This window comes from Dipodomys ordii, unplaced genomic scaffold, assembly GCF_000151885.1.
Source record: "Dipodomys ordii isolate 6190 unplaced genomic scaffold, Dord_2.0 Scaffold5, whole genome shotgun sequence".
Classification (NCBI taxonomy): Eukaryota; Metazoa; Chordata; class Mammalia; order Rodentia; family Heteromyidae; genus Dipodomys; species Dipodomys ordii.
Genome location: NW_012267221.1, coordinates 7,466,566 through 7,482,304, shown reverse-complemented (window position 1 = coordinate 7,482,304; position 15,739 = coordinate 7,466,566). Strand labels below are relative to the sequence as shown.

At 35.4% G+C, this 15,739-nt stretch overlaps 1 protein-coding gene across 2 annotated transcripts in view; it reads right to left on the bottom strand.

Moving 5' to 3' along the window:
- The window catches only part of Kcnj3 (potassium channel, inwardly rectifying subfamily J, member 3), a 151,566-nt gene extending 136,239 nt beyond the window's left edge, over positions 1–15,327 (bottom strand). The window contains exons 1-2 of one of the 2 annotated variants that reach the window (XM_013028258.1): positions 14,496–15,327; positions 3,868–4,084 (exon numbers count right to left, since the gene is read on the bottom strand). In XM_013028258.1, coding sequence (XP_012883712.1) covers positions 3,868–4,084; positions 14,496–15,200 — 922 coding nt within the window. In that variant the 5' untranslated portion in view covers positions 15,201–15,327. The remainder of the gene's footprint in view (positions 1–3,867; positions 4,085–14,495) is intronic. The other variant, XM_013028267.1, reaches the window with a different exon arrangement.
- Positions 15,328–15,739: the final 412 nt, after the last annotated feature.

Genomic DNA, 15,739 nt, shown 5'->3' with positions numbered 1-15,739 from the left:
ACTTCTGTCCAAGTGGGTGGAGAGAGAGCAAGGACTGGTCACATGAAACATGAAAGTGGTAACTCCAGAGAATTGTACACATTTCCAAGTCATCAGCTACTAACTTCAACAATAACAACAACAACAACAAAAAGTAATGCCACCTACTAGAAGAAAAGTGGGCCTTCTGATATGTACAATTTGTTATTACTAAATAATTACTTGGCTTTATGATGAAATCCCAACACTTCCCCCCATCCTCACACACTGAACACCATTCACAGTCTCCTTTAAACACCTCTGCCATTTCTTGGTGCCTAGAATAAGTCAAACCCATTCCCAAGTCAGGGCCCTTGTATCAGCTGATTTGCAGTGTGTGCCACACTGCCCCCCCCCCACAAGCCCAAGCTTTCCCTCTGGATAGGTGAGGCTCAGTTTAATTTCAGAGTGACTTTCCTTACCTGAAGCAATCTCTGTGCACTTTCTATCCCATGATCATGTTATTTTTTATTTCAACATATTAGAACCTAATAATATTGGTATATCTATTTATGGTTTGTCATCTTCCTTCTCTAATTAGAATAGAACCCAGGGAGGAAAGGGAATCTGTCCATTTAGGTCATCATGTTATAGCAACTCCAATACTTTTAAGCATACAGCATAAATTCAGTAATTACAGTAATTATTTCTCTACTGGAAATAAAAACATGGTACTTTATTGCTAAATGTGATAGGAAGTTGTTCTGAGTAAAAAAAAAAGTATTGCGAAGGTTTAGTACTATGGAACTTGAGTAGAAAAACTGGAAAATCTTGATGTCTTAATAGCAACAAATCTTGTCTAATACTAATGATAATATTATAATCTATAATGAGACAAGAAAATTATTGTGACTGGAGAGATAAGGGAGGAAGTATCCTTAAAGATGAATCTAAATTACAAGAGAATGGCAAAATGGATATAAAACATGTTATTTTAAACAGGTTTAGTAGAGTAGAGCTGCAGGTTTTAGTTTCAACAGTTTCCATTAGAACATATATTGAAACAAAATGTCTGATAAATTTTCTTTATGTAAGCAATATTTCTGCTGTATTAGACCTAGAAAACACATGTAATTCAGGGGTTAAGAGGAAGCAGGCTTATTAATTCTCTTCTTCATAAAAGATAATTTCTAAATAAAAAATGAATTATTAGCCAAGTCTTCATATTTCTTGTGGAAAGCGTTTTTTTGCAAGTTCATTGACAATTATTTTTCAAGCATGAAGGAGGAAATGTTAAAACCAATATTCCTAAAGAATAGATGATGTTGCAAAATTCCTCTTGAATCTATATAATATACCATTGTTGGCTATCCGGAAGGAAAGAAAGAAAGGAATGAAAGAAGGAAGGAAGGAATGAAGGACAGGAAGAAAGAAAGAAAACAGAAAGAAAGAAGAGAGAAAAAAGAAAGGAAGGAAGGAAGGAAGGACAGAGGGAGAGAGGGAGGGAGGTAGGAAGGAAGGAAGGAAAGAAGGAAGGAAGGAAGGAAGGACAGAGGGAGAGAGGGAGGGAGGGAGGGAGGAAGGAAGGAAGGAAGGAAGGAAGGAAGGAAGGAAGGGAACAACCTGCTTTAATTTAAAGCCAAAATATTTAATAAATAAGATAACCTCATACATACCTAAGCAGAAACCTTTGGTAAAGACCTTAGTCTAAAGTCTTCAAGGACACCATTGTCAAGAAACACAAAGCACATTTGGGGAGTTATTTTACCTTTGAAGTGTGAGTTTGTAGGAAAATGCTTTCACTTTCAAGAAATATACATGGTACTTATAAAAATCAGGGAAAGAATGGATGGATAGGTAAGTATATCTTAAGCCTTTAAAACTGTCTCTATACATGTAAGTATCATGATAAATTACACACACATACATATATATGATATATATAAGTGATATATATATATATATATATATATCACTTAAAGCCTCATGCCTTTAAATCTAGCCACTCAGAAGGTTGAAATCTGAGAATGATCATTCAAAACAAGTTTGTCCAGTATAGTCCATGAGATTTTTATCTGCAATTAACCAGAAAAATTCCAGAAATGAATCGGGGGTTCAAGTGATAGAGCACTAACCTTCATCAAAAGAGCTCCAGGACAAAGCCCAGGTCCTGAATTCAAGCCCCAGTACTGGCACATACACAAAAAGTGTTTTCTTAATAGTGATTTGAATAATAATTTTATGGTTGGTTATAAGCACATAGTTATATAACTGTATGAAATAAATCAACAAAAAGTAATAATAACTGTTTGACCAGGTACTGGTATCTCTCACATTGCAATCCAAGTTACTTAGAAAGCTGAGATTTAAGGATGGTAATTCAAAGCCAGCCAGGCTGGAAAGTTAATGAAATTATTATCTCCAATTAACCACAAAAAAGCTGGAAGTGGAGCTGTGGCTCATAAGTTCAGGGACAGTGCTCAAGCTCTGAGTTCAAGCCTAATATTGTGCGTGCACACACATGCACACATGCATACACACACACACACACACACACACACACACATTGTAACACTAAGAAATGAGATGTAAAAAATGATATTGAAATATAAGTTTGCTTAGATGAAGAAATTCAAAACTCAGTTTGTTTACCAGTCTAAAATGTCTCATATAATATTGGTATCACTTAAATGCTAATGAAAAATTGAATAAGGCTCACAATCTTAAAACAGTGCACCAAACCAAATTTCACATATATTAAAATTTTAATAAATCCTCAAAAAAGGTTCAGAGTCTTCATTTTAAATTGATAGATTAATAAACATTATAGTAAAATGGAGATGAGGTACTTGTTTATTATTTGTACTTTAAAAGAGAGATTCTAAATTTCAGAGATACATTATGTGATAGACGAGAAAACTATAGTAGTTTCACTGCTCCTTGTACAAAAATGACTTATGTAAACAAAGATCTTACAAATTTGTATAAAACTTGAATATAAATTGGGAGCAGTGTTGCAGTATTTGTATACTTTATACATAACACTATGATTATCATTATGTTTGAAGAAAAATTAAGAGTGAAAATATGCCTTGCTATTTATTACCTGGATAACATGTAATATCAATATATACACTCATTTGCATGTGTAATTATGAGACTATATTTTGTCCTATGAATCCAGTAGCTTCCAGACTAATGAGGTATTGTTTCAAGCATAAATAATATGCTCAAATTTACTTTTTTGCCAACCAAATATTCAGAGAGCAGCAAACTTTAAGGATTTAGAACATTCCAGTGGAACAAAAATCTTAAGGAATAACATACAGCACATATCTAAACTGATGCAGAAGGGAAAAAAAACCTTTTTAATTCAAAACTATAGTCAGGGTTCAGCTGGAGAAGTCTAGTGACCTGTTTTGAAATTAAAATTAAAATGTTGCTTTTGTGCAAACACACACATGTGCATACACACAGGCAATTTTCCATTCAGATTGCACATAGGAATACCAAAGCTATATCAAGAAACCCGAAGTCAACATCCTCAAGGCAAGAATATATACATTGAATTCAGACTGTTAGCCTGATTTAAATTTTTTAAGAAAAATTATGATTATAGGAAATGCAGCTTTATAATAAAATAGAACATCATAGTAATTTCCAAAGCATCATGTCAGTTTCTTTCCTTCCAGTGAGAATTTCTGTGGTTAATATCTGATAGGCAGCCACCAACAGAGTAAATCTTAATTTTCAAAGCAGTATCAAACTAATGTTACAAAGATATGAGACAAGTCATTACTTCATTCTTGAGAACTCTCAGCAATTTATCCCAATCTATACAGATACTGTACAAACAATAATATTATTATGGAATAAGAAAACATGATGTCATAGCTATAGTTTACTCACCAGTAGTTTCCACAATGCCTTCTAGGATGACGACAATCTCGAACTGTTCAGTTTGCATGCTTCGCTGGGATAGGTCATAAAAGGGGCTTTTGGCATCGATCACGTGGCAAATTGTGAGGGGGGACACAAGAAAAAGTTGATCTGCCCCTGTACTAAAACCTACATCCAGTTCAAGTTGGTCAAGGGGAAGGAACTCACCCTCAGGTGTCTGCCGAGACTAGACAAGCACACAGAAAAAGAGAAGAAATCACCACTTGTACTAAGATTTTCAAGGCAGCCCAATAGTAATTTACATCATTGCCAACATTCTGCACTATCAATCATCTGTAACAAAATCCAAACAAATCATTATGCAGCTATGTTCTAGCAAATGGGCTGAAATCCCACATAGCTCATACAGAACATACATGCATTATTTATAATATACAATTTGCTATAATTACCATTCCCTTACTCGTGAGCTTTGGAGAAATGCCTGCTCCAACAATGGCTGTTAGCGCCAACTGTGGAACTGAATGTACATGTGCCATTGTTTGACATAAATCACAGCATGATAACTCACCAACTCACCGGTTGTCAAGATTTTCTTTCTCCATGAAGCAAATAAGTGGGCAATTCTTATGGAATTTATTAAGGTGAAAAAGGCTGAATATCATTTAGGAAGAGATTTATCCATGTATTGAAAAAGTACAATGCAATCATTTATTTGCTAAGGACTTTTGAAAAGTCACAAATGGTTATAAATGAATAAAAATGAAGATTTTTCTCATACTAAATTGTGTTATGTACACAAGTGCTCACATACTGAAATTAACAGGCAGATGCTATTACCTGATGCCTTCTACACTTTGATAATAATCTGCATTATAATTCCTTCCCCCCACACTGGGGCCTGAACTCTGGGTCCGGGCATTGTCTTTCAGCTCTTCAGCTCAACCCTAGCACTCTACAACTTGAGCCACACTGCCACTTCTGGCTTTTTCTGCTTATGAGGTGCTGAGGAATTGAACTCAGGGCCTCATGCATGCAAGACAAGCACTCTACCACTGAGCCACCTTCCCAGACCTGTAATTCCTTCTCTATACATTTTAAAGCATAGTGACAAAGTATGTCAAATTGAACTTTCTTTAATCAAAATTAAAAATCAATATTTGATGAAGTTTAAAAAATCTTTTATCAGGCCATAGTATTGTTTCAGGATAAATCACCCCAAAACTCAGATTCAATGAAGTATGAATCTACTTGCTTTCTAAGGATCAAAATGAAAGTTAAATATAACTTCAAAATTGACAAACCATGAAAGAAAACTTACTCACTTTTTCTGTTTCCATGTATAAGCCAATATTTAAGTTTAATTTGTAAATATAAGTGGTAAATACAGATGGATATTAGTGGCAACATACAAAAAATAGTAGGGAGAGGACTATGCTGCTGGTCAAATGGAACTTTGGAGAACACATGACATTTCTTCAGAGTCTTAGAAAAACTGATTTAATAAACTAAACTGAACTTATTGCACTACTCTGTCCAATGAAATGGCCATTTAAAGATACAAATCTTATTCACAGAGCAAGAAATGCTTTGGTTTGTATGTTGGGTAAATATATCTCAAAACATTGAGAAATTGATTTAGTGACCTGTTCTTTGTGCAACTAGAAGTAAGGGTTTCAATTTGTCAGGTTTATATGGGCAATACTTTCTATAAAGAATTTCAAAAGCAAAATTAGTTAATTCGAGAGGCTAATTTTGTACTTGGTGATATTCAAGAATATTATTTGTCCAGAAGAAAATCCAAAGAAGACATTGAAGTTACTTTTCTTCTCTACCTTGTAGGTAGTTTGGAGGAGAAAGAAGAGAAGAAAAAGAGAGAACACGAGGTAGAGGACAGATGACTTAAAGGAAAAAAATTCACGGGGGGGGGGGAGGATAAATAAAAACATCCACTATAACAACCAATGTTGGAGAAAATAAGGCATTTCCAAGCCAACATAATAAATATGTTTGACATTTTTTCAAGCTACCTATATTTCTCAACTTATTCTCAACCTATTCTCAAATTAGTGAAATATAAAACAAATCAGCATCTTCCTCCTACACTGTATCAAATATTGATAAAGATAAAAAGTAAGAAAAACATAAATATAACCATAAAATTATGTGTATGCTTGTGTGGTTATTTTCTAACCTAGTAAGAAATAGGTGCTATATAAACACAAGGTGGTGTTTTGGTACTTGTAATAATCAAAATATGGGTCTTTTAACTAGCTGTTTTATACTTTACCTTCTCAGCATTTTGTGTCAGTATTGACCCTGATAATTCTTTTTAAAACATCATTTTACTGTTTATTTATAATAATTTTCCTCAAGGAATATATTCATTGGCACACAAATACTAAAATTTGGCTTCCTTTTTATGTATTTGTTATTTAAACTTGTTCCTCGTCATAGGGGAAGCTTATCAGAAGCTATTAAATCATATATTCCTTAATCTTTTGAAAACTCATATAAAAATGCCCTAGAAAACAGATAGGCCACCAGAAAAATTTCCAGTTTGTAGTAAGATATATTTTATTTTTAGTAGTTTCTTCAGATATAGGTCATTTAAGCTTAACATACATGATCCATATTTGCTCCATTCAGGCTCAACTTCTTATTTTAAATGTATGTCCATATATTCAAAATGATACTAGGTAATTCCACCTCCCCTCTCCCACTGCTCTGTACCCTGTCCCAGACTTCTTAATATGTGACCTAATGGAAAAGTATTAATAACTTCATTTTTTATATTTTCAGAAATATACTTTCTACATTCACATTGAAATTGTTTTCCAGTGGCTACTATATAAGTTAACATTTCTTTAACTATTGAATCACCCTACATACATGAACATTTGTTATCACCCATCTTATTTCTTTATATTAAACCATATTAAACCATAAAATATTTCACCTATCAATATGTTCACACCCCTGTTCCTTGTTTGCCTCTTGGAGTCAGTAATGGACTAGAATCAGACAGAAGGCTCTGTTGAAGGTCAATGTGAAGGGTACAGTATGAGTGGCAGGTGTTGGAGGACTGGCAGTGTCTGAAGTCTGAATAGACCCCAGTTATGGTAGCAGAGCTCAGCCAAATGTTACAGAAACCTACAGAGACCTACTCAATAAATTTAAGAAGTAAGCACATACTACTCCAGATTATAAAACTCTAATCTAGTGTGTCCTAATTCATAGACATGCTAGAGATTGTGTCTTTAAACCATTAAATTATACAAGTGAAGTAAAAGAAATTGAGAAATTTTATTGAGAGAACTGTAATAAACATACACACACTTACATACATATATATATGACAGAGCAAGATAAAGGAAAAGATGAATTATATATGTGCCTACATAAACTCAAACTGATTTTAAGTTTGAGCATTAGATAAAATGGTGTCACTGTAATCCATTAGTTTCATATGTCTTATTTATCAACTACTGTGTTTCACTTAGAAATATCTGACCATAGACAAAATAGTCTGAGGTACACATACTTTAACCTGACTTCATGTGGCATTATAAGAACTATCATCTAAGAAGACTATCTTGGATAGTCTTTTTTCCCTAGTACTACAAACTTCCTAATCCCAAAGGGAATAAAATCCATGCTTATTTCCTTGATAAGGGGAGTAAATAAGATGTGCTATGTGGAACTGCCATAATAATAGCCATAATTTTATATAATAAATTTTAAAAATTTAAATGAATCCAAGGAACAGATAAATTGAAAATAAGGATGCCCTAGATCAATAATTCAGATTGTTTCAAAATTCAAAACAATTGCTAAAAATTTAGACAGCTATGATAAAAAGAAACTTCTAAAAAATGGATAATGAAAGTTGACTCTTCCTTATTAAATAATAATTAAAACTGTGGACTGAATTAAACATTTATAACTCTTAAAAAGTTAGAACATATTTATAAATCTTATGACCTGAAAATTGTTTCTACTAACTTTGATTTGTAGTTGTATGAAATCTTAGAAAGAAGTAAAGATCATTCTGCTATTATATACTCTCTTCTGGTTGATTGAATTATAGTTATAAAAAAATTGAAGATATTTAAGGCTTAAAATTTGCTTATATTTATTGTCCAGAAATAATCATTTGAATATCATGAAATTTTGAAACTTTTGTAAAGTATATGAAAATTTCTAAGGTATTCGTCATGGTGAAATAGCTGTTTAATAAATAGTTTAATAGTATATATTTCTATTTTATGTAAATGGACCTATGTGTCCTGTTTAAGACATGTGTCATATTCTATTGTCCTATGTACTAATTTTAAAATAGTAATAAGTATTCAATTTGAATAGCCTTGGATTCCAAAGAGAACTACAAAATAATCAACTACAATTCTGAGTACAAATAGCTACTCAGGAGGCTGAGATCTGAGGATGGAAGTTTGAAGCCTGTCTGGGTATGAGACTTGAATCTCCAATTTATCACTATTAAAGCTACAAATGGAACTCTGAGTTAAGTGGTAGAGCACTAGCCATGAGCAAATCTCAGGGAGAGTTGCCAAGCCCTGAGTTCAAGCCTCAGGATCATCACATACAAAATCAAAGGAATCATAAGTCACAAATGCCTGAAGAGACCACTACAGTCAAGTACTTTCAGATAGCCTTTATAGGACAGATGAAAGACAGTTATTGGTGGGTACACACACGTGTATATGTGTGTGCATACTAGATACTAGATATTCTTTTAGTAATGTCATGACAGGAGATAATTGGCCACTTGAATTCTCCAGGGCCAACACAGCATTAATATAATCTGTATCTTCTGAAACTGTGCCAGAAGTTTCCTAGCTTGGATTGAGGCTGGTGAGAATTTTGAATATAACATGTACTTACTTTCACCTGTCTGCCCATATTTAACTGTGTCATATTCTCAGGCTTGATTTACTCCTTACCACACTACCTCAAACAAGTCTCTGCTGGAAAGGCTATGCAGGCCAGAGGCTAAGGTGGAGAGAAAATACAATCTGTCCTAACACATTCCTAGTAGTTAGTGTAGAATTTCACTTTCCTCTTTATTTGTGTAAGTCACATGTATTCGTACATACTGAGTAGATGCTGAGGTCAGAAAGAAAACTACACAGAGAGAGGCCAGAGTCATTAATATCTAAATATAATATTAGGAGGAAAAAGGCCAAAAAAGAGTTTTTGAGATCAAAAGCAAAAGAGCCTATATAACCAAAAGCAGATCAAAATTTAAGTAAGATGGAGAAGAATGTAAGCCTAGAATATTATCTACCTTGGCTGCTAAAATGTACATTAATTTGGGATCTTAAGCTCTATATTCCATGAATATTCAGGTAGAAAAACCAAGGCCAGTATCAAGACTAAAATAAAGATTTTTAATGCTAAACTAATTAGTTCCAAAAATGTCCTTTTTTGCAGGGTTCTGGTGGCTCATGCCTGTAATCCTTCGCTGCTCAGGAGGCTGAGATTTAAGGATCTCAGTTCAAACCCAGCCCAGGCAGGAAAGTCTGTGAGACTTTTATCTCCAATAAAACTACTCAGAAAAAGCCAGAAGTCTAACTGTGGCTCAAGTGGAGCAACAAGAGGCTCAGGGACAGAGCCCAATCTCTCAGTTCAAGCCTCAAGATAAGTAAAAAAAAAAAAAAAAGTTCATTTTAATATAACCAATGTACCTTCAATAGATGCAAGTCATTTATCTTATAATAGATGACATAAGGAGCAGCTGTAAGGGCCTGTTACAGAATTTATAATAACTATGGTCAGAATTTGTTAGCTTCCTGCACATTCCCCTCCCACATACCAAACACTCCCTAATCCATCAAATGTTTTAGTCTGCCTCCTTTATCATTTGTTCTTTCTTACTGCTTTTTATTTGTGAGTATTTACACTTTTTCTACGTTAAACTTTTTGCTCTGATTACAGGCTACTCTTACTTTTGAGAAACCATATGAAATTTAAAAATTAAAGAAAAAAGATATTACCGCTGGTGGGGAAGTGAATAATAGTAATAGATTTTAGAAAGGATCCAAGATCTTCTAGATACTCTGTGCATTTAATTTGTTAAAATGAAGACAAATAATATTCTTAATATATCAAAAGAAGTTGAAATTAATCAAACTCAATTGATTAAAAAAAGTCAGCCATACAACATAAAATTGTATAGCATTAAAACAAATTCACATTAAAGTACAAAATATGAAATGAAGACAAAATCTATAAATACATGAGAAAAATGAAAGACTCTTGAGGTCCAGGAATTTCTATGGTTAAAAGATTTAATACAATTTTAATACAGGGCTAAGGATATGGCTTAATGTCAGAGTGCTTTCCTAGCTAGTTTCATGCCCTGTGGTTGATCCCTTGTGATTCAAAAAACAAATTTAATTTAAAAAATAAAAAATAAAAGTGTGTCCGGGCCTGGGAATGTAACTGAATAGCACAGTTTATTCATGAGGCCCTGAGACCCTAGGTTTAATATTTAGAACTGGGGGAGGGGTGAGTAATGGGGGAAGAAGCTACATTCTACAAGGAGGATAAATAGTCTAGCAGTTTGAAGACAAGATCTTTTTTTTTTTTTTCTGTTGTCCTGCACTTGACCTCACTGATGTGGAAAAAGCACTCAGAATCTGATTCTGAACATCCATATGAATGAAGAACAGAACACGTAAATACCAAAACAATATATGTGATGTTAGAAAAGGCAGGGAATACAAGAATTCATTCTATTGCCTTTCCATAAATCAAAAAATGAAAATTAAAGGATGTATAGCTAACCTTTTGAGAAAGAAATATATGACTACTGGCAATGAAAAGAAATGTAAAGAAATAAAAATATCCTTCTGTGAGAAAAAAAATCACCTTTATCCCTTTCAAATTATGTATCTAACAATAGTAGACTTCATGCTTATGTTTAAAAGTATGTGTAAATATGAGCATATATAATAGAAACCTATAGTCATATATAGGACAGCTTTTAAATAATACATTTGCAAACTCTTGAATTATTTAATTCTTCCCTTAAAAAGTTGGATGTCTAGAGCAGTCTATAACTATTGTTAGATTAACAGGAAGGACAAAGGGATGATTTCCAAATTTTGTTTTCCAACATATGTTCCAGCATTGCAACTATATATTTCAACTCCCTAATCCAGGCATTTTAACTAAATATGTGTAAGGATAATACATTAAATTAACAAAACTATGATAGTAGTTTATAACTATTCTCCAGGTAAGAAAACACAAAAGACATTAATGGTTCAAGATGGATATGATGATAAGATGAACTATTAACGCTCATCTTAATATAGTACTATAGTTTACTTGTAGCTAAATTATATAATTTTTAAATTTCACTTTTAATTTAAACTTTTTTAGTAGAAAAAAATAACTGGCCTTGTCAGGCATGCTGTTAGAATATCTATATTTCATTTCTAAGAGAAATTTCAGTATTTTGTAGTTGAAAAGTAAAGAATAAAGTTTATATGAAGAAATTGTCTTCATATAAGCAAAAGGAAAAATTAAAAATTAACAAAGAATTTTTAAGCTTCCACCAAAAGTTATAGAATTCAAAGGAGTTATTCATGGAAAATCTCAGAATGGCCAGTATTAGAAACTCAATGCATAATCTTACAGTCTTCTCAAGAATCAAAAGTGGTTTTGAATAATTATAGAAAAGTCTATGTTTTAACTCATTAAAAAAGCTTTTGTTCCAAAAATAAGGGAAGAGCAGTAGAAAAATGACAGGTTATAGACAAAAATATATGAACAGTAATTAGTATCAATACTATCATTAGTATAGTAATGTGCAATAACATATTGCATGAGGAATACATAGAGCTAATGGAAAAATATTAAAACTTTGACCTTTGGCAAAGCTTATATCCAATAACAAAGTTAACTGTTTTGAAGTTAACTGTTTTCAAAACAGAAAATAAGAACACCTTGTTAAAGAAAAATCTCCCCTTTAACTTTTCTGATTATTATCAATTCCTCAATAAAATGTGACTCTTTTTCAATAATTCTTAGGAATTTCCAATAATTACAAGAGTTCATTTTAATTACTATTCCTACAGAGAAAAAATTCAAGCAAAGTACATTATCATTGCTTGAAGTACATTGCTTGAAGAACTACTTATGATTGGCCTTTTACTTCCACAAAAATAAGTGAAAATGTTTACTATAATTTTGTTTAAATATAAATGTAATACTATGTATTGATCATTTTTAATTCCAATACTGGTATTCTCCTGATAACTTATTAGTAAAAAGATTATAGGAGTACCATTCTACTATCACAATTAAATATTACTTTATCACCTTGTGTTAATATAGTACACTTGCTTCAAATTTTTCAATACTATTAACATTTTTTAATCAAGATGATATATGTGGTACATGGCATCATGTATGGTTTGTGTGATTTAGATAGATTGTACCATTGTATTTCCATATGTGTGTATATGTTTGTGTGTATGACAGGGAGAGAGGAAGAGAGAGATTAATACATGCTATATATTATATATTATATTAATCTATGAGAATAATATATACCATGTCATATATTACACATATTCTATTCTATATCTACAAATTCAAATTTTTGGGATTTGTCCAAATAAAATTTGATGACATCTAAAAACATCTGAAATATATTGCCTCGGAATTATCTCTGTTTTTATAACTTTACATATTTGCAAACCAAAGAAGTATAATTTTCAATTTCCACTGGATCAGTCAATATAGTAAACTATTATTCAACAATATTCTCAAACTGGTTATGAACATAGATTCCTTGGGAGAAACTAGGGACTAGACTAAAAGTCAAAGTGTTCCTATCTGCAGAGTAGGCCTAACTTGAAGAAAGATGCTATATTTGGTGTATGCATAGAAATAGGCTTATACAACATTATCACTACAATAAACATGTAAGCAGCACAACTGTTTTGCTTGATCTGGCAACCCCCTTACTTCAGACATTAGTCAATGAAACAATACTCTAAGGTTAACTCTAACAGTTGTATGTAGTTCATTATAATTAATTACAAAATAATGTAATATACTCAGATTATTTACTCCTAGTATTTTCATGTGAATATACGTTAGAACAAGGCTGGTAAATACTTTGCCCTTTGATATACAAAATCTCATGCTTCCTAATATAGCAAAGTAAAATATGCTTGTGATACAAAATGGCAGGACTGGTGAGTGGCTTTAATTCTGTACTGAGTAACTTAGTCAAAAAGAATTAGAATAAGAAATTATAATAACAAAAATACTAAAATCCCATTAGGGGAAAACATTTTAAAGCCCCTTGTGTCACAATTAACTAAGTTGTGGCTGTGGTAAACAATATATTTTCATACTGTGAAAATTAAAATTCCAATGGCCAAAATCTCAATTTAAGTAGTTATCAGATTCTCATTTTATCAACATTTCAATTCTGAATCTGGTTGAGGTTTTTTTTATTCAATTATAGATAAGTCTTTTCCCATTTATGACCTATTCATTTGGGGTTGTCATTTTCAATTTATAAACATTTGAAAAGTACTAAAGCAAACTCTTCCAAAAAAAGAAGATTGTGGGAGTGGGGAGGGAACGGGAGGAGAGGAGAAGGAGGAGCAGGAGGCATTGTAAATGACATCTAGAGGGAAAACTAGGCTTTAATCCCTCCTCCCCAGGCACCAATTGGATGAGTGAGGGGTGGGGGGTGGACTTGAGTTGTGTGTGTGCTGCTGCCCAGTAATGACTAGGAAGACCTGGCCCTAATAACCACTCTATATGCAATTTGTTTTAGCATTTACACCATTGATGGTAGGAAGCAATCTTCTTTAATGGATGCTGAAAAGCTTCACGTGAAATCTATAATTGACAAAGGCTTCATAGAAACAGGTAATTAAGAATAAAATTATCAAGTGGCTCCACAGGAAAAGCACTCAAGCTTTCACAGAATACTTCTCTAGGAAAATATTTAGTAAAAATAAAAACTTAAAAGGACCAGGTGTGATGTCTTCCACTTTATTAACTGTGCCCTAGGCCTGGGCTTTGTTTAAAAAGATGACCACAGGTGGACTGAAGCTTCTAGAGCCTAGAACAATTAATCCACCTGTGAACATTATTAAGGTGCGGGGAGGGGGGGGAGGAAAAGAAAAAAAATACAATAAAGGCAAACCCCAAAGTAAAAGTTGAGGCAAGTTCTGCAGCTCTTCAAAACGAAAGCTGATCCGTCGATGGTTTCTTTTTTAGTATCTGAAGTTTAATGCCAAGTTGGTAATAAAAGCAAAGCAGGCTGAAAAGCAAAGCAGGCTGGTGACCAGGACAGGGGAACTGATTATCCCTCAAGGCTCCATGGCTCTGCTTCAACGTTACTAGTTCTGAACAGGATCCAAAGGCATCTGAAATGATGCCTATAATTAAGAGCTCAAGAGTGGGTGGGGGAAAGAACAGAACTGCAGCTGGGCCTCCCTCCCTCCTTGCCCCTTCAGCCCACCCCCTAAAGAGGTTTACCTGCGCAGGTGAATGGGGGATGGGGGAAGAGGGACTGGAGAGGGCCGGCAGGCTCTGGGTGTCCCGCGGAGGGGAGGGCGGAGGAGGGGAGCACTTACTTTGAGCAGTTTACAGCGGATCTGCGCTGAGACCATGTGGCTGTTGCGCAGGTTGCCCACTCGGAACATGAGCGTGAGTTTCCCGTCCCTCATGGAGATCACCGCGTGCTCGCTGAACATGAGGGTCTCCGCGCGCTTCTTGGGCTGGGACATCTTGATGAACATGCAGCCGATGAGGAAGGCGTCCACGATGGAGCCCAGGATGGACTGGAAGAGGAAGAGGATGATGCCCTCGGGGCACTTGTCGGTGATATACCGGTAGCCATAGCCGATGGTAGCCTCGGTCTCGATGAAGAAGAGGAAGGCAGAGGGGAAGTTGTAGACATTAGCCACGCAGGGCGTGTAGTTGCCGACGTGGGCTTTGTTCAGGTCGCCTCGGGTATAAGCGATCACCCACCACATGGACGCCATGAAGAGCCAGGCCACCGTGTAGGTGAGGATGAAGATGAAGAGGTTCCAGCGCCACTTGAGGTCCACCAGCGTGGTGAAGAGGTCCGAGAGATAACGGCTGGTCTCGCTGCCCAGGTTTCCGTGCTGGACATTGCACCGACCGTTCTTGTCCACGAACCGCTGCCGCTTCTTCTTGGGTACCAGCTGCTGCTGCTGCGGGCCCTGCCCCGGTCCCTGGGGCTGCAAGCCAGAGCCGCTGGACGAGGTGGTCACTACCTGGTAATCGTCCCCAAATTTCCTTCGGAGTGCAGACATAATACGGAGGGGCGAGCCAGATTCAAGCGCGAAGCGAAGGCGCTGGAGCCAAGCGCTGCAAACCAGCACCAAAAAGGAGGTGGGAGCGAGGGAGGGAGGGAAGGAGGGAAGGTGGGGGCCAAAGCAGGCTCTTTTTTCCCCCGAGCTTTGGGGGGAGCGGGGGTTGGGGCTGGGGGTGGGGGAGAAACGCACCCAGCGCAGGAGCGGCGATCTCTTGCCCCGCGGCCAGTGCCTCTCCTCCTCCCCCGGGACGGAGATCGGCGTTTCCAAATTGAGTCTTAAAACATCAACATGAAAAAGTGTTCCCGGGCACTCCAGGCAGGAGGGACTCGAGGACCGGAAACCCCCGCTACAATTTTGCCTTCCAGCAGCTTCGCGCGGCTCCTCTTTTCTTTCCCCACCTCTGGCATGCCGGGGCCACCTCTCTTACCTTATCCTTCACCACCTGGAAACTGACTGTTGAAAAGCAACGGTTGGCCAGCAATTCCCACCTCACCTGCCAACTCGCCAGACTGCCAGAGCTGCACTACCTGCTTGGA